At 41.3% G+C, this 19,452-nt stretch overlaps 1 protein-coding gene across 1 annotated transcript in view; it reads right to left on the reverse strand.

The window, feature by feature from the left end:
* Window positions 1–659: 659 nt before the first annotated feature.
* Window positions 660–19,452, reverse strand: part of arhgap35 (Rho GTPase activating protein 35) — a 74,361-nt gene continuing 55,568 nt past the window's right edge. Inside the window, exons 3-7 of the mRNA XM_023350883.1 lie at window positions 18,390–18,534; window positions 9,461–9,538; window positions 7,763–7,891; window positions 5,598–5,703; window positions 660–4,202 (exon numbers count right to left, since the gene is read on the reverse strand). Of these exons, the coding sequence (XP_023206651.1) occupies window positions 3,728–4,202; window positions 5,598–5,703; window positions 7,763–7,891; window positions 9,461–9,538; window positions 18,390–18,534 (933 nt within the window). The 3' untranslated portion in view covers window positions 660–3,727. The remainder of the gene's footprint in view (window positions 4,203–5,597; window positions 5,704–7,762; window positions 7,892–9,460; window positions 9,539–18,389; window positions 18,535–19,452) is intronic.

The following is a 19,452-nucleotide window of genomic DNA, read 5'->3' on the forward strand; positions in this document are numbered from 1 at the left end:
TGATGATCTGTTCTAGTATCTAAATTCCTGTTTGACGTTGACATGATTAATTACCATGTGACTGCGTGGTGCTGGTTAGCAACGTTGCCTTCCAGCAAGAAGCTACTGGGTTTAAATCCTGAAGTTCCACGTTCTGCCTGTGCATTCTGGGTAATCACTGGGAACATTAGATAAAGTAAATAAATAAAATGAACAGGTGGAAGAAGTAGTTTTTGCTTCAGTAGTTCTTTAAATATTTCAGGTGGCTACAGATTTTCTTTCTGCTCCCATCCTTTAAAGACTCTAGCTGGAAAAAAAAAAAAAAATCCCTTTTCAGCTTTTTAGTCAGTTATTTAAATAGAAATTTCAAGCTGTCCTCTTATCAGAAGTTATATCATGTTTCCCCACCACTTTTCGGTAATATAAAGCATAAGAACATTATCTCAACATCTACTGTCAATAATCTGCAGCTCTAAGTTCACCTTTGACAAACAGGTTTGAAAATTGAGTTGAATTCTGATTTAACACATTTAAATTGAAAGGTTTTCAACAAAATGATAATTTTTCATTAATGTTATGTAAAATAATTTGACCTGTTCTAGATTGCTTACATTTTCTCAGTAAAGACTTTTTGTTTTTCTTTACACGCCAGCTGTTAAAAACAGACAAGAAACGACGAGTTTAACAAGATTTGATTTATTAACTATGATACAGGTCACATAAGGCCTTGCTGTATACACCATTCCCACTGAGACAAATTACCATACTCAGCAAATAAAGACAGTTTTTTTTGTGTGACGTCATCTTTTCACTTTACAGTATTTCACTTATATATATTTTTTAAAATCACTCTCACCATCAACTTCCCTCAGCTCCCATTTATTTCTTTTTTATTGTTATTTTATATCATCATCATCACCACCACCACCACTTAAATAGAGAGTGTTGAAGCCCTCTTCCTTTCTCTTGGGAAGAAATCATGCATTATACTGGGCTGGTCTCTGTTGCTCACAAAGAAATTGCAAAAAAAAAAAAAAAAAAGGCAAAAAATAATTTCTTTTTTTTTTTTATCTTAAAATCTTAAAATTAAACATGAAAAGAAAAAGAAAGTGTTTCTATGAACCCCCTGACTAAAGGGCAAAGTGTTAGATCCCCCACCCCCATACCCTAACGAGAACAATTTGAATATAGTGTTGCTTGTTTCTGGATTTAACTTAGACATATGTCACAATTGTTGCAATATAAACAAAATAATAATAATAACAATAATAATAATAATAATAATGCAGCCACAATAAATTTCATCACTGAACCAAAGTTTGCAACTCTTCATTAAATTGTCACTTTGCTTCCGCCCTTCCCATCCCCTTTTACTCCCTTCCACAGTCTTTGGCTGCCCTCACAGTCAGTTCAGTATTAACAGGTTGATGTACAAAGGGAACACCACCGGCCGGCGTTCTCACACAAGTACCAGTGGTCGCTCCCTCTTCCCCCCACCCCTCCGTCTCCCAGATAATGATCCCATTCACACACCCCTCCCATGTCCGCTCCCCCGTTCAGTCGTCGCCTTCTGTGAATCAGTGCGTGTAATCGGGACGAGCTAACAGGGTTACACGGCGGTGCAAGTGACCAAAAGCAGAACCACATTCCTTCCAGTTACGTTCGGCCAGATCTCGTGTCACACGCCCCGCACACACGCAAAGTGAGCGAATAAGCTGATCAAATCTCCTTCACTGTTCACTGACTGGTTGAGTTAGAAATATGTTGTAGTCTTTTTGTCTGGCTCATGGAACCAAAACAAAACAAAAAACAAAAAAACACACACTTGCAGGGACACCCTAAACCTTCTTCAATCGGATCTCAGCGATTCTCCTCCAGCTGCATCGGCCGGTTTCTACAGTAACGGTGGGCTCGGCCTGAGGAATCCAGCAATGCTCCGCTTGGGTCGTGCGCTCAGATGAATGAACTGTCTGTTCTCTCTCTGCTGTCTGTTTCTGATAGGGGATTCAGAGGCGCACAGAGAGATTGAGCTCCTGGTGGAGTGGTTATAATTCATTTCTTGCCCACCAAGAGCACCAGATAAGATATTTAATTCCAGAGAGCCTTAAGCTGTGTCCACTGCTGAGGCCTGGAGAAGTGGCTAACAATTATTTTCAAGCATAAAATACCTTCAAGCTCTGATTTTATCTCGCTTTGTGTCTGCTTTATACTAAAACACGATGTCTGAAAGAGAACAGGGCTCCTTTGTCAAGGTTTGAGCTCGTAGCAAAGGAGAAAACTGAAACGCAACTGAATTTTTGTGGCTACACATTCGGATTTCATATAATCTTTATTTACTTGCATTTGAGTTAAAATCGTCTATGTTTAAGTCTACACTAGAACATCTAATTCCACGTAATTGAAGCTGATTTCACAGGATTTTGACAACTGCACCAGATGCTACAGAAACCACAGCAAAAGGAAGGTGCTACGCCCATGCTCATGTGGCAGTGATACCCAAGTCCTCCTCTAGATGTCAGTGTTGTGTTCCCAGAGATAAAGTGGACAAACAACAAAAACAGTCACTTCATGGCAGCCCCTGGATTGAAACTGTGCCTCAGGAAAGTGCTTTTTTTTTTTCTCTCTCTCTTTTTTTTTTTCTTCTTTCTTTTGATTAAGGTCCTCGCTATGAAAAATTGCAGCAACAGAGGCTTGGTTGTAAAAACCACCACAGCGTGAAAAGAAACATGACAGGTAATGGTCTAACTCTGGAATTATTTCCGCTAAGTGTCGAGCAGAGGGAAATTCAGGTTAAGAAACTGAATAAAAAGGCAAAGCTGCAGGTACTTCAACAGGGATTTGGACCAATCAGAAAATTTCACACTGAGAACTTTAGATCTTATAAAGAAGTCCAGGAAACAGGGAGGAGCTTTTTTCAGAGAATTCAAAGGTCGCTACAGCACCTATAATCCTCACCAGCAGATCCAGTTGGTTGGGACTTTTTTCTTTTCTTTTTTTTAAACTCTGCCTGGCATACTTTTATGATTAAACCCGATTTTACCTCTCTTTCAAGGTGTGTGTGTGTGTGTGAGTGGCTGACAGATAGGAATTTCTCAGCCTCTTTGGTCTGAACATTCTGCCGGGTGAGCTTTAGCACGTGTTTCCTTGTGCAAGTCCTCTGCAAAACGGTGGAATAAACCAACACATGTTCAGTCCTCCAGCTTGTGGCAGCCGCAGCCTCTGGGGGTGGTTTGTTACAGCAGGTGGGCTCGTGTGTTGCAGCGCGTCTGCTCCCGGATTGAGGATTTTACTGTCGTTTGGGTGCATGAGTTTGTGGAGCGAGCCCCGCCAGAGTCGCTTGGACAGCTTTTCCTCACTCTTCACCACACTAGAATCTACAATCTGGTGTAGATTCGCTAAAAGGCAGTGAGGATGGAACTAGTGAAGTGAGACAGAGAGACAAAGGGGATAAAGTGTCAAAGAGAGAGTAAAGTTCATTCAGTCAGTTCAGAGGCTCTTCATTTGTTTCGTCTTCTGAAACCAGCAGAGGCTGAAAACGCCTCCGACCTTTTCCCCCCAAATGTGTCTGTTCCTCCCTGTACATACTGCATCTCACTCATACTCTCCCAACTTCGACTTCCATCTTAGATTACATCTCCAAATCCTTCAAACTTTGACCAGTTTTACTTTGAATTCTTCACGCTTTGTCCGTCTTCATCTGCTATCTCTCTTGATTTTCTTCCTTTTCCCGTCCCCTTGATGCCTTGGTTCACAGCGTGTGTTGCTCAGCCGGGGAGTGAAGGGGGTGCAGAGAGGGCGGCAGCAGGGCCGGGATCGTGGACTGGGGATTGGGCGGTGGGGAATGGGAAGGGGATCTGTGTTGATGGTGGTGCTGGTGGAGGGGAGGGCCGTAGTGAGGAATGACAGGAGGGGTGGCGGGGAAGACGTAGGCAGCGGGGGACGGAGCCGACGAGGAGGAGTAGCCTCCGGCCATGCAGGAGTAGGCCGAGGTCCCGCTCCCCCCGGACAGCGTGGAGGTGGGGGAGCCGGTCAGGCCGTTCGAGAGGGGCTGATTGTAGAAGAAGAACGCGCACTGGTGGATGAAGCTCTCGATGATTGTCTGGTAGGTACGGGTGGCGGTTAGAGCGTCCATGGTGGTGAAGTCAGGTCTCATCAGCGTGGGCCAGAAGCAGATGGACAGGTTCTCACTCGTCATCAGGTTAGACTTGCTGTTCTGACTCACCCTGGGAAATGGACATACATCATTAAATTTAAAAAAATGAAGACAGAATGAAGTGTGACCAAATCGGCCTGAAATGTATGAAGATTTTCCTAAGAATAAAGACGATATGGAACTGCAGCATGTTTTTGCATTTAGACAAAGCAAGAAACGATTCTTTGACAATTCAGCTTCATAATGAATAACAATACTCAATTACAACAAAAAAAATGACGTAATTCAAGATGGTATAAGTCGGAGATGGTTTGTTTACAGCTACAAAATTGCAGTTCGATTAAAAAACAATGCCAATGTCCAGAGCCGAAGTCTGTTAAATTAAATTAAACGGTATATGCTAGGAGCCTACCTGTGCAGTTAACCTGATGCGTTACAAAGCTAACATCAGGTTATTAGGTTCCCAATATTAGATTATAAAGACACAAAAAAAATATTTAGCACAATAAGTGCATTGATTATAGAATTGCTTCTAAATCTGGTGTTTATTGCACATTTTTCTTTAGATTTTCTATTTCTCCCTCATCTGTTTTATGAAAAAAGACAATTTAAGGGTGGCCTGCTGGCTCACTGGAGCTTTAATAGAAACCAGTTTAGAAAAAAGAGATTTCTTCATTAATATTTAAATATTTATAAATGATTGATATCACATCAGTTTCCATTGCAATAAACTGTGACATCAAAATGACAGTAATAATTGGAAAAAAATGAAAGATTCTTACATTTTCGAGCCATTAATATAATAATAGAAGATGCCGTATTGCATACCAGCCGATGTTTATAGTGCAACATGAGCTGGTTTGAAAGAGAAAAAGTTGAAAAATATAGATCAGGGGCCTATCTTTGTCACAATATTATGAAAAATAATATTTTATTGGCTATGAGAAGTAATGTTTGTACAGATAGAGCTGAAGTTGACCTCAATACAGAGAGCCTTTGGTTTGGAGAGCGGCTACACCCATAATTACTCAAATTACGCAGCAATAACATCATGATAGTGTCATAACTTGGTCCTTAACTGACAGTTGTGTAGATTATATTGTTTGTAGGTCAAATAGTTCTAACAAAAATGCTAGTTGCTAACAGCTTGTTGTAGTTTCAGGTCTTCATACATCTGAATATTGCCAAAGGAATAAAAACACTCCTTACGATAAAGACTGCATCGCATCTCTGTGAAATTTGCGTTGAATTTTAGGAATACCTATAATTAAATGAATACGCTGAAACAGTGCTGATGTGCAGAACACACAGCCTGAGTGAATAAAACAAACAAAAAAACAACAGCTGTCTAATACAATCAGTGCGGCTGTTCCAGTGACATCACCTGCAGGTCACCTGACTGGGTGACCAGCTGTGGAGTCAGCACAGCTGCCAGGGGCCATCTCTGCCCCTGCCCATCACTCACTTGTTCAAATGGCTGATGACATATTTGAAGACCTCATAATTCTCCCGGGGAAAACGTCGCAGGACATCCTTCATCGTCTGAAAGCGCTGCTCCCTGTCGTTGATTTCTGAATAATCGGCACAGGGAGACGAGAGGTTACAGAGGAAGGAGCGCGAGCGGCCGAGAGAAAAGATTAGAGGAATTTGAGGAGAAGATGTCTGGGGATTTAGAGAGATGAACAGGGAGAACAAGACATTCACAAGCAATGGGCTTCAGCATTAATAGTATCTGCACATTTTATCCTTTAAAAGTTGCAGTATGAAACTTTTTTTAAAAATTAAAAAAAATGTTTTTTACAGAATTGTTCAAACTGCCACTATTTCGTGGCAGTATGGGATGAGACAGATAATCTGAAAGAGTTGGGCTGCCTTCTCCCAGTTGCCTTCTGAAACAACCAATCAGAGCCAGGATTAGGGCCTTAGCGCTGTCAATTACACCTGTGTACGCGCCTCTCACACCCTCCCCTTTTCTCTCTGCTAAGCTATAGCTAGTTCCCAATACAGTCTACCAGGAATGCTCACGATACTTAGCATGGCCACCGATGATGGTGAATAAACAGTTTTTCTGGAACGGTAAATTGTTTCTCCACCTCTAGCCCATTTAGAAGCGTGTACACAAGCGGGACTGACAGCGCAAAGACCCTCCTGCTGGATCTGATTGGCTGTTTCTCACTGGGAGAAATGCATTTCTGTAGATGTGAATAGGAGCATTGGAAAGAACTTGGTCTTTTCACAGATTATCCGTCTCATATTACATTGTTATAGTTTTAGCAAAAATATAACATACAGTTTGTAAAAGTTGCATATTTCAGCTTTAAGGGCTATCATAAAGGGACTGAGTACAGATGATAAGAACATTTCGTCCATCACTGAAAAATACAGATGAAATGGAAGTTTACAGTTATAATGTGAAAAATAACATAAAAACGTTAATGGAGGAAAAAATGCGTCCCTGTACTAACGATTGAAAAAGACCTCAAACTACAAATGGAAGAAAAAGAAAAAAAAAGAGTCAAGACAAAAGACCACACATGTTCCAGAGCAGAAACGGCCTAAATCCACCCAGTACAGTCTTCTGCAGATTACAGCAAATCACACACAAGCTCTCTCCCTCTCACACACACGCCCACACACAGGGTGTGCTGGGCCTGACGACAAGCGGGAATGAGTCAGAGAAAACGACGTCACCAGCTCACACAGTCCCATGCTGCGTGTGATCGAGAGCGAGCGAGGCAGAGTGAGCAGATGTTCCTCTCTGGCATCGGCGGCGTGATTTACAGGCAGAGAATCGGAGTTTGTATTCCCACAATGAGGTCAGCTCAGATCAAAAACAGATTTAAAGCGGGATCAATTTACAGAGCAACGGTTCCCCTCCTGCTGCAGATCCATCACCAGAGATTAAAACGCAACTTCCTTCAGTTTATTCAAAGTAATGTCACTGTGACGAGATCCAACTAAACCCACTCCTCTCCGCTCGCACACCAGGTCCTGGACGCCTTCTATCCGCCCCTTTGTGGCGTCGTTTCAAATAAACTCTGGTCCTGGGCTTTGTGAGACCTTGTTTGTGATGTTTCTGCTGCAGAATGAAGGCTTTGGTTCCTCCTCCTCACCTGCTCTATGTCGGCAGGAGGTTTATCAGGTCTGTCACGGCTGAAGGGTCTCGATGGGAAACACATGCGCGCGCGTCGAGCTCTGTGACTGACAGCAGCCGTGTGGCCCGCGGGTAAATCTCTCTGGCGCTACGCAAGGCTAAGCTGCGCTTTAAATCTCCACTCTGACAGATTACAGGGACACAAAGCAAAAATGCTGCCTCGTTTATCTACCACACGACCGTTTTCTAATGACTTCATTCAGATCCCTCCATCGCCACTGCGCCGTCCTTCTCAAAAGCTTTAAATATTCTCCCCTTCTCCTCCTTCTCTCCTCCGCTTTCACAAGCGAGTGGTAAATCTAATTCTCCTCTTGGATGGATTTGGATTGCAGGGTTTTTTTTGTTTTTTTTTTGCTTGTTAGGCTGGAGAAATGTTACAATAAAGGGAAACGGATTTCAGACTAAAGTCCAACACAAGTGCTGAATCCGGTTCTCCACACAGCCACCCTCCCCGTCTCCAAGCTTCGGGGACTTACTGAAGGCCTCGACCAGCTCCGTCTGCATGCTGTAGGGCACCAGAGGCTCAGGGAGCTCTGAGAAAAAGGCCTTCATGGCTCCTGCAACTGTGTTGATGCTCAAGTCTTTCTCCAGGTCCAGGTTGTGGTCTGTGGAAGACAAACGGCACAGAAAGAAAGTTAGAGTTCTGGGCAAAAGTGTAGAAACTCATTCTGCGAGGGAACGTCTCAGTACGTTGTGTTTTTTTTTTTTTTTAAGGATTTATTGGGACGACGTTTCTGCCACAAAGTTCAACTAACTCAGACAGAGAATTTTAGATCTACAAAAAATTGAGACTGCAGCCGTGTATGCATAGTTTTGAGCCTTTGTGGGTTAGGGAAAGCTAAATTTGAAAATCAAAAGTTGAATTCAAAAGTTGCGTATTTAAATTAAAAAAAGACCTAAGAAAATAAATAATAACCGTTTGTTGTATGACTTCCACTGTCCTACATGTTTTAGAGGTTTCCCTGCTTTAATGTGCCTGATTCAACTGATTGCAGTTCAACAAACGCCTGTTAATCAGTCATCAATTGAAATCAGCTGGACTGAAGCAAGGAAATACCTAAAACATGCAGGGCAGTGAGTCTGGAGGACCAGGGTTGGGAAACACTGAGCATTTGCATGGAACGGCTCATGGTTTGCTACAAGTCAACTACAATTGTTACCAAATTTATGTAATGAGCAACGCAGTTACATCCAGGTGTAGTTAACTTGAATTTAAATTATTTCTAAGATAAACCTGACTTGAAGATGATTTTTTAATTAAAAAATGATTAAAAGACGGGAGCTTAGTTTAAATACATTTTTGGGAATATTAAAGTAAAGAGAAAAGTAACAGAGCAAAACCAGAGGAGTAGGAGTAATTCAATGATCCGTTTTTAACAACGCAAGTCAGCATGCGTTTGAAAAAGAGCTACATTTTCAAACTTAGTTTCTTCTGCAACTACTTCCACCTGCAAAAAGTTTGAAACACCTTCAGGGAGCCGATGAAGGGCCGACTTCAGTGCAGCTCTGCACCACCTGCGCTGAAGGTTTCAACTTTAATTGACTCGCTCCATTGGGCGAAAGACTTCGAATGATTCAGTGCAGGTTTTCAACTCTGGTTACCTGAGTTGAATTTAACCCCAGCCAAGCGTGGACACACACACACACGCACACACACACACACACACACACAGATACAGACCCATAGGCCATCTTGGTCTGCTATCCATCACGACAGCAACATGCTTCATTAACCAAACCAATCTGGAGGCAATTAAATGCCCTCAGCAGACAGACACGCATTCAGAGCGCTTGTACTCGTGCGATGATGCACACCGGAGCAGGTAGACGATTAATGAGGGGCAGCTCTGCAGTCTGAGAGGAACTGAAGGCCAATTAATACACCCTGCTCAATGAAGGGAGAAGCAGGGTGCTTTCAGAGCAGGGGTGTCCAAAGTCGGTCCTCGAGTCCCGGTTTCCTGCATGTTTTAGTTCTCGCCCCCAGTTCAACACACCTGGATCAAATGATGGCTTGTTAGCAGAACATTGACATGCTGAGGAGGTAGAAACTACTACCAGGGAGGGAACTAAAACATGCAGGATACCCCTGTTTCAGAGGGAGACACACATGCATCTTTATCGCATTTTGTTTGCACTTTAAAGCGTGCGGTAGGCTCTAAGAGGGAAGTGCCCACCTTGTTCGAACTGCCGCTGCATGCCCTCGATCTCCGCCTTGTTGCCGCTGACCCTGTAGATTCCCTCTGTGCTCAGACCTGGAGGCGACAGACGGAGAGAAATGCTTTCAGCTCAGGGTTCATTTGTAAAAATATTTTATGGCAGGTTGCCTCCAAAGGCTGGTGTGCAGCACACAGGTAGAGACTCTTTTTTTCCTATCACAGTTCTAAAGCAATTGATTATGACAAACCACTGCAGGAATCACTGGTGCAGGTAGATAAGTCATGATAACAGATTCTGATGGACAAATTGTCCCAGAAGTTATAGGGATAAATGACATTATTGTTGATTTGAGACCACTTTCAAGAAATAAATTGGTAATGGCCTAATAATGCAAGTTCATACTCTCAAAGACTAATAAACTTTAATTTTGTACACAACACGGTACTGGAAAACATTTAAAATATCGAAAATTAAACGGCACAACTGAAAAAATAATAAACAGGAAATAAACACTGCACACAACTGAAATCATAAATAAAATGAGTTATGAAGTCTCTAAACAAAATTGCCCTTTAAAAAAATGTTAATCATCAGAATGGAAATTATTTTCATTTATTACGCAATTAATTGATTATTGCGACAGGCTCAGGCGCAGTGTGAAAAATCTAGACTGCTTTGGTGCCACAGCAACATAAAATGTCTTGATTTACAAAATGAGGGGGAAAAATGGTTTTGTGACACTTCCATGTACTTCAGGAGTTTAAAAGCACCAAAATATCTATATCTGTTCAGAGAGGCGATGGGTAAAAGTAGGTGGAAATCTGCAGCAACGGTTTATTGAACATAACAGAAGGAGAACTGATTCATGCTAAGAAGCAACTAAATCAACTTTTTTAATAGGCATTTTTGATGCTACTTTTGTTGCTTTTGTTCATATATATAATGAATTGCCTTTAGTTTTTTTTCAGTGAGAAGTGCCATTCTTGCAGTACTGAGTGTGTTCCCTAGCAATGAAGGACTAAGATTAGACTTTCTTCAAAACAAATTACCTGAGGTGGAAACAGGTCAAAATTGATGTGCTGATAAAATAAAAAGTAAAGTCAAGAGTGTGGGATAAAAGTACCTGATTTAAAATACATTTTTAGCACTTTGAATGAAGGTTAATTTTTCAACAGTGGTGAGGTGTAGACAATAAATTAGATATTAACCATAAATTGATCTTTAAGTAAGTAAAAAACCACAAGTTCATAATTACAAAAGCAAGAGTACTGAGAACTGAGAAAGCAATTAAACTAAATCTCAATGTTGCTCCTTACAGTTACAATTACAAACAGCTTTTGCTTTCATAGACTCAGAAAATTAGCAACATGATTTTAAACAAAAAAGTTTAAGAGTTGTCAACAAATTTATGTAAAAAAAATACAGATAAGATGTTTTGATACAGGTTTATGTGTGTGCCTATTACAGTTGATTTAAATAACACATCTCAAGGATTAAAAGACTAAAATCTTTACAGGAGGCAGAGAACAACCAGGGTAGGGAGTTAGTCCATTTAGGGGCAACACAGAGACGAAAAGGACAAATAACCATGCACACACCCTGAGATTGTCCCCTTGCATTGTTCACATTTTTTGTTAACTCGGTAAGAAAGGCAACTTCAATTGTCTCAAAAATATGTTCAAGTTAATTTGATTATAAAATCTACTTTAAAAAGTATAAAAGAAAAAGCCTTTTTGCTGCATTACAGAAATGTGAGTAAATGTTGCTATCCATTCCAGTAATCTAACCTTGTAAGATAATTTAAATGATTGTGCTATTGCTTGATAAACTTTATAGAGAATACAATGTTGTAAATGTAATGTCTTAAAGCTGAGTTAACTTATTATTATTAAACTAGTTTTATCAATATTTTTTCTTTCCTTGGGCAGTTTTGTGGAACACTGAGGTTGTTGTAATCATTTACAATTTGTTGTCACGTGCTCTGGTGATTTAAGAAATTCAAGTTCATATCCAGAATAGCCTGCAGCCCGACAGACCGCAGCTACGGTGAAAAAGTATCAAGAATCCAATGTGATTTCCAGACAAAACAGATCAGATTTAAACTGTTTTGCACTCGTGATCTTAATTTTCACTCGCCAGACTAAGAAGCCACGGGTCACTAAAAAAAATGTTGAATAATTGATGATTATTTTCTCCCCAAATCGATAAAAACACAAGGAACTAAGTCAAAGCAGGACAGAAAGCAGATATGCAGATACCTCATCGCATTTTATCTCATCAATATTTTCCACCAAATTGCCATAAAAAAAAAAAAAGATATGGTTTCAGTTCTGAGTCTTGAATTACACTCCCTCACTCACACTTTGGGGGCAACTCGGAGAGACGAGGGGTATTCCAAAGGGAGTGAGGTATATAGGGCAGAGTCAGAAAAAGAAGATGAAATAATGGGAGAGGCAGGGAGGAAATGAGAGGGCTCTCTGTTAAGGCATACAGCATCGATCTGTGCCTTCTGCCAATCAATTCCCCACAAAAGCCCTGCAAGCCAGACGTGGGGAAAACAGGGATGGGAGGACAGATAGTGGGAAGGAGTCGTGTCGCAGTGGGAGAGTGGAAGATAGGATCAAAGTAGGAATGACGAGGAAAAAGAAGATTACAACAGTGGAAACAGCTGGAGAATAAAAAATGGGTTAGGAGTTGTGGTCTGTCATTTTTTTTAAACTTTGATTGTCTGTACAGAGTCTCGTTTCTAGAGCTTCAAAGTTCATTCCCCCAACTTAACGTAAAGTAAACACAACAAAAGCCTGACGACACCATGCTCTGTGGTGACTGTCAGAGCGTCTACTAGCGCTCAAGTGAACAGAAAGACGCCCGAGGACCTGCAGACTTTGACAAACAGCAATAAAAAGTCTTCATGGTTAGCGGCTGCATTTCCGCTTGTGCCGCAGACTGACACGACACCAGCTGATCCCTCATCAGTCCCGGCCTCGTTTCCTCGGGGAGGAGCGTAGGGAGGAGGGTCCACCAGCCCCGGAGGCCGATTTCATAGTTCACCATGGAGACAGGCAGTCGCTGGGTGCTGCCCTTTTCGTCGCTATGGTGGTCCCCACCACCAGCAGATATGCCTGTGCCCGCCGCAGCACATTCATCACCTGGGGTGCCCGAGATGAGCAGAGCACCCGGAGACTACCGCGCCGCGAGAAAAGCTTGAGCTGAGAGGAGATAACAGCAGTCACAATGGATTGATTTTATACGACTGCTTTTCTGCAAACTCCGAATGCCTCAGAAAAAAAACAAAATACCACATCAACTCCAATTATTCTCAAGGACAAAAGGAAAGTAGCTATGAGGAACAAAATAAGGGAGACAGATGAGACAACAAAAAAAAGGACAAAAAATGAAGTCATTGCGTTTCAAAGAGTCACTATTAAAACCAACCAAACCCTAAATTATGGACGTGAACATCAATTAGAGATCTCCAAATCATTTGGAAATATGGCTGCAACTAACAATTACTTCAATAATTCTGCCGATTAATCTGACAAAAAAATTGGCACATTCTGCAGACTTTTCATGTAACCACTTAAATATAATATTAGATGTATATTAAAATATGAAAAAAATAATGTAATTCCTTTCATAACTAAAAGAATAAACCTTTTATTGCCTAAAATGTGAAAACAATGTGAAATACATATAACAGTTTCTTAATTCGGGCTGCACAGTGGCGCAGTTGGTAGCACTGTTGCCTTGCAGCAAGAAGGTCCTGGGTTCGATTCCCGGCCAGGGTCTTTCTGCATGGAGTTTGCATGTTCTCCCTGTGCATACGTGGGTTCTCTCCGGGTACTCCGGCTTCCTCCCACAGTCCAAAAACATGACTGTCAGGTTAATTGGTTTCTCTAAATTCTCCCTAGGTGTGAGTGTGTGTGTGCATGGTTGTTTGTCCTGTATGTCTCTGTGTTGCCCTGCGACAGACTGGCGACCTGTCCAGGGTGAACCCCGCCTCTCGCCTGGAACGTAGCTGGAGATAGGCACCAGCAACCCTCCCGACCCCTTTAGGGACAAGGGTGAACAGAAAATGGATGGATGGATGGATGGATGGAGTTTCTTAATTCCTGCTCTGAGGGTGTTGCTCTTTCAGAAAATGGCATTTTTGAGTCTGCTAATAGCTAATCAATTCTAAATTAGTTGATAATTATTTCAATAATCGACGCATTGCGATTAATCTCTTCAATCGTTTCAACTCTAGTTAGAATATAATCCAACAATTGATTAAATGTAAACAAAAATAGCTTATGTAATATAAACTCATTCCATTCAGAGAGATATATTTCAAGTGTTTATTTCTGGTAATGCTTAATACAAAAATGTTCTGCTATGGCCATATTCATGGCCCACACAATCCAAAATTCAACTTTTAAAAATTTTTTTACTTTAATTTATTTCATACGATAAACCACATACATAAAGTATTCGGGGTACAAATAATGTTTTATTATTAACCTTTATTTCACCAGAAAAATCCCAATGAGATTAAGAATTTCTTTTACATGGAAATCTTAACTATGACTGGCCAAAAGAAAAAAAAAAGAAATAAACCAAAGCAATAAAGCAAGATATGCAACAATACAACCTGATCTGGATATCGATTTATTTTTGATATCCAGAAAGGGTTGGGAAGTAATGCCTACTTGTTTAATCACATCCCTTCTTCAAAACTCAACATTTACGTCAGTTGAATAATAGTAAGTGTAAGATTTGGTCAAGGAAGGTAAGCTACAAAAGGTCATTACTAAAATAAGCCGGTTCCACATAGAATGCATGAATATTAATGGAAAGCTGAGTGGAAGAAAAAAATCTTCCAAGGGATAACTTCAGCCTTCCTCTGATTATAAAACCAAAATCGGAAGAGCTTCATATGAGCTAAGGACAAAAAGAGACCAGACTGCTGGCACGTAGTCCAAAGTCCTGTTTTCAGGTTAAAGTATTTTGTAATTTTCATTAGGAAATCAATGTGCCAGGAGTCTGGAGGATAAGTAGTCAGGCAGAAAATAGACTGAGGTCCCATAGGAACTAGAAATGATGGTTCACTGTACAAAGTCAGAGACATTCCCAGAAGTTTTGAAGCACCTCACGTTTTCATTTTCTCGCCAGACTTGGCTCATGCTCTCACTGGCAAATCTAGATTTTGGATGAATTCTTTGTGGCATAGTTTCCTCGTGGCGTTGGTAACATTTCTGAGAGACTCTGATCTATTATGTCAGGGGCGGCTCGATATCCTGCGAGTTTACTATTCCTGTGTGAAATCTAAATTTCCCAAACAATTCCTGGAACTAAATTAGCAACTTGTATCAGGAGTTCTGGCTTTCTGCATCAGTAAAAAACAAACAAACAATAAATTAGTGTTGAACGTAGCTAAAAATATTTGAAGACGGCGGAAGGATGTTCTGATAAAGCCATCAAGAAACTACAACTCAGCCAAACAGCATATGTAGTCAGAAACATGTTGCTGATTTGGAAATAATGAGTTTTCTTTTCTCCCCCACACATTTCTATAATTGCGACAGACTGGCGACCTGTCCAGGGTGACCCCAGCCTCTCGCCCGGAACGTTAGCTGGAGATAGAAACCAGCAACCCTCCCGATCCCATTAGGGACAAGGGTGTTAGAAAATGGATGGATGTACATTTCTATAGTATCACACAAGGAAAAGGCATGTTTATGGTGTTAAAATACATCCAATTACAAAAGAAAAAACTCAGATGACTTAAGTAAAACTCTGAAATGTGAAAATAATGCATGTCGTGTACTTCACAGACTGCATGACGAATAAAAGTAAAGATATTTTCAAAGTTTCTTATAAATAATTCTGCATTTACTGAAAAAGAATACATCCAATTAACTTAGATATTGTGCACTAACCTAAAATAAACTTACAAATCTATTAGATCACTATGTGGGTTTTATCATGTTGTTTAAATGCATGATAATCATAGCATATTTAACAAACAAATTTGAAGAAAGTGTAAAAAAAAACCCTAATTATTCTGGCATTTAGTAAATAAGAATGATAATCAAAGCTGATCTAAAGTAGGAAGTGTTTAGTCTTCCAATGTCAGGCAGTAAGGTAAAAAGGTTTTGTGTTAAACATTTGGTTTCAGGTGTCCGAACCATGGAATGTCTTCAATTAATGAACAAAAAGTGCTGAGGTTTGATGGTGGGTAAATCTTAACCCTCCTGAATGACTGTTTACAATAAAATCGCAAAAATAATTTCAAAAACTGACTATGGGTTTCTGTTTCATAGGTGACAAACTATAAACTCCCTTTCCTCCCACAATAACTGAACACAGTTGTGAGATTCGAATCAGTATGACTGCTTTGGTGACTCCTCTTTCGTTGCATAAGCTAATTCAGTGGCATTCAAATCTGTCATTTATTTGAGGGGAAACAATGAGTGTGTTTATGCTATGGCTATAAATGTAGTGATTTCAAACAAGGTTTTGATAATGCACTCCTTTTTACTCAGTCACGTCTGACCTTAATGACACCTGATCCGTTTTATTTAACTGTAAACCTTAATGGTTAGTAAAAACTGGTGCAACTCCTTCCCTCCTTCTAGATAAATAAACCTGAACGAGCTAAACAAACTCGGAAACAGCAAAGCACAAACATCCGTCCCGTTCCTGATCTTGTTAAACGGACAGAGGGAGCTGTGGGGCAGAACATTACCTGGAAGGTCCCTGAGAGGGAAAAAAACACACACAAAAAAAACACATCCTGACACATGCAGACTCAGCACGTTGGTGAAAGAAGGGAGAAGAAGCACTGAAGAGGAAGTAAGCAGATAAAGAGAATAGCTGGAGTCGAAGGGTGAACAAAGGAGCAGAGGAAGAAATAAAAAGAGCATTTTGAGAAGGAATGAAAGAAACCAAATATGACAGGTGTAAGTATTCAGTAAGGAGAGGAAAAAAAAATAGACACACCTGGGAGCTGAAAGAGGAGAGGATTAGGAGGAATACTAAAGGTAAAAAGGTGAAGATAAAAGGCAGCGAATACCTGAGAGTGAGCTGCAAACGCAGCTCCGTGAGCGTACAGCAGAGCATGTAAATACCTATTCAACTAGTTTTTCTCCTTTATCCTGCAGTAACTGCTGTGACTGCTTCAGTTAACATCTGAGCAGGGAGAGGCAAAATCAAAGATGATGCCTTGTTATCCGGGGCTATGCCCCTATACGCTCCAGCATGCAGGAAGGAGGTGGCTGTTTTGTAAGACGGTAATCCACAAACGCACAGGCTTTTAATCAGGCCAGAGATTAAACTGGAAAGCACTGGAATGTCCGTCAGCAATAAGAGCATCATTTTCACTCAGACAGCAAAATTAAACGCAACTAAAGGTAATAAAGTAAATTTATCAGGCACATCGCTTAGGGTGTGCAGATGGAGGGAAATTAATTGCAACTAATGGGAGGGGGAGGGCGGGAGGACGGAGCATGTGAAATCGTGATCCAGAGAAGGACCGAGAGATCAGCATCACAGCTCACCCTCTGGTTTAGGTTAACAGCTGGTGGCAGAGTAAGCTGGCACAGCCGGGGCAGTGTGGCATCGGAGCCGCCTGGCAGAGAGCCTGGCATCTGGGCAGCGGGGTGGAAAAGCTGCAAGAGGCTGTCTGTGCACATCTGTGCTCCAAGAGAGGAGAGAGAGAAAAAAACTGGATGTATAGATTGTTGCTGACACCAGACTAATGACCTGTAACCTAAACACTGAAACACAACATTAACCTGAGCATATGGGTCTTTCAGGTCTAACGTTATTTGTTGAATCCATTTGGTTGGCTTAAAAATCGCTGTGATGGGGGAATGTGGCTTGAGGGTGCTTTATGTGCTTTGAAGGGCAACGTAATTGCATTCAAGGAAAATAAAGTAAGACAACGGTCCGTCCCACCGGGTTCTTTTCTGTTCGGCTCCACGACAGAGGCGATGAGGGGGGGAAAAAAAAGCAGCGGAAAATGAAAAGAAAATATTTGCAATCTGTGTCATGCAAAATTATGCACACCCCGTTCATTTATGTGACACAAAGCAGCATAATGATCAAGTTGAGGGTCAATTATACTTGTTCAATCTTTTTAAAAGCAGCATATGCCAACATAACATAAGTGGCATATGTTACGCCAACATAACATATTCCACTTATGTTGGCATATGTTGCCACTTATGCCAACATAAGTGGCATGCATTTATGTTTGGTCCAGCTTCCGCTGATATTTTTAGATAAAGTCCATTTCAGAAAGTTGAAAAGAAGAGCCTACTACGTGTGTGTAATAATCTGTGAATAAACCCATTGGCTCTGCAACGACCTCAGAGATTTTAGAGAAGTGAGCAAACGGCACACACCGGCGGATAAACAATATCCCAAGCTTTGAACGTCTCTCAGAGAACCGTTTAAACTATCACCCGAAAGGTGAGATGGGACCACAGTTCAACGTGCTGTGAGGCGGAAAACTAACACTGCATATCACCCTGAACACACCATCCCCACCGTTAGCTGCTAAAAGGATGTCCAGTCAAAGCCAAGACCTAAATACAAGTGAGGATGCGTGGCAGGACTACGTGACGTCCGACTGAATCTGAGCTGATTTGCAAAAAATAAATGTAAAATTCACTTAGCACGTAGCAGTAATTGCATTATTTTATCCATTATTAGATAATTTGCAAAAAAAAACAAAAAACAAATTTCAAGACAATTCATCCTATTCTGAACACATCACAACGGTGCCGAGTTCTGCGTCGGACCATCACATGCGATTCAAATAAAACACTACAAAGATCGAGGGTGCTGACGTAACAAAATGCGAAGGGGTAATTACAAACTTTTGTGCAGATGCGTAACAAGAGACACTGAAAGAAAAGGTCTGACTGTGATGCGTCAAAGACAAGTTGAGCAGATTCTTACCTGTGGTCTCTATGAAGCGGATGCATTTCTCAATGAAGACAGGGATCGGTCGCTCAAGAGTGACCACCGCAGCCAGCGGCATGCCGAAGTAGTTGCTCTCAACAGGTTTGGAGTTGGAATGCCGGGGCTTGGAGCGAGTTTGTTTCTACCAAAAAGGAAGAAAAAAAAAACAAACAACAAATAACACAGCTTGCTTGGTGAAATCAGACAGAAAATACAACATTATGTGACACCAACTGTGATTGGGACAACTGGCTAAGGCAAATTTTAGACTTGTTTTTTTTTTTTAATCCACCATAGCACAAAAGCCACAAAGGCCATGACCTTTTTCTTTTTTGGAAAGTTACTGCATAATCATGCTTATTGTACAAAAAGGGCAAGCGTACATGTGCACACCCCTCTCTCACACACACCTTCTGAAGGCTAAGCCGATAAGAAAATCATACATTCCTATCTTAAGCCCTGACGTTTCCATCAGTCAGATATACATCGCCGTTATCGCTCTTCATCTCTTCATGCTTACCCTTCTCCTTTTGGCGTTTTGAATTTCTCCCTCCACTGCATTGCAGCTCTCGTATAATCAAACTCTGATTCAGCGGTTAATTACTTTTCAACCTCCTTTATTTTCCTGTTAAGAGCCCTCTTACACACTCCCGCAACACTTTCTGCCTGTTCCCGCAAACAGCCGAGGGGCAACAGCAGTAATTGTGCGATCCCACTGATCGCTTTAATGGCGATCAGTGGGAATATTTTCAAGCCCCTCCGCCCCTACCCAACCTCTGAGGCCTGGATCTGCAGTAACTCTGTCAGCAACCCCAGAGGCACTGCCCTGGCAGGCTGGGGTGGGGGTGAAGCAGAGGTGTATGGTTGGCTGGACACACAGATTGCGGGTGCAGTGCAGTACTATGGATAGACGGACAGACAACAGGAAAAGAGCTGGAGTAGTGCTCATTAGAGAGAAGAAGCACCAATGTGCCCTCTGCTCCAGATACCGGCCTCACTTCACTCCGCCGAACATTTTTGATCACATTTATGGACACATTTACTCTCACAGCAGTGCTCA

The sequence above is a fragment of the Xiphophorus maculatus genome, chromosome 18, assembly GCF_002775205.1.
Source record: "Xiphophorus maculatus strain JP 163 A chromosome 18, X_maculatus-5.0-male, whole genome shotgun sequence".
Lineage (NCBI taxonomy): Eukaryota > Metazoa > Chordata > Actinopteri > Cyprinodontiformes > Poeciliidae > Xiphophorus > Xiphophorus maculatus.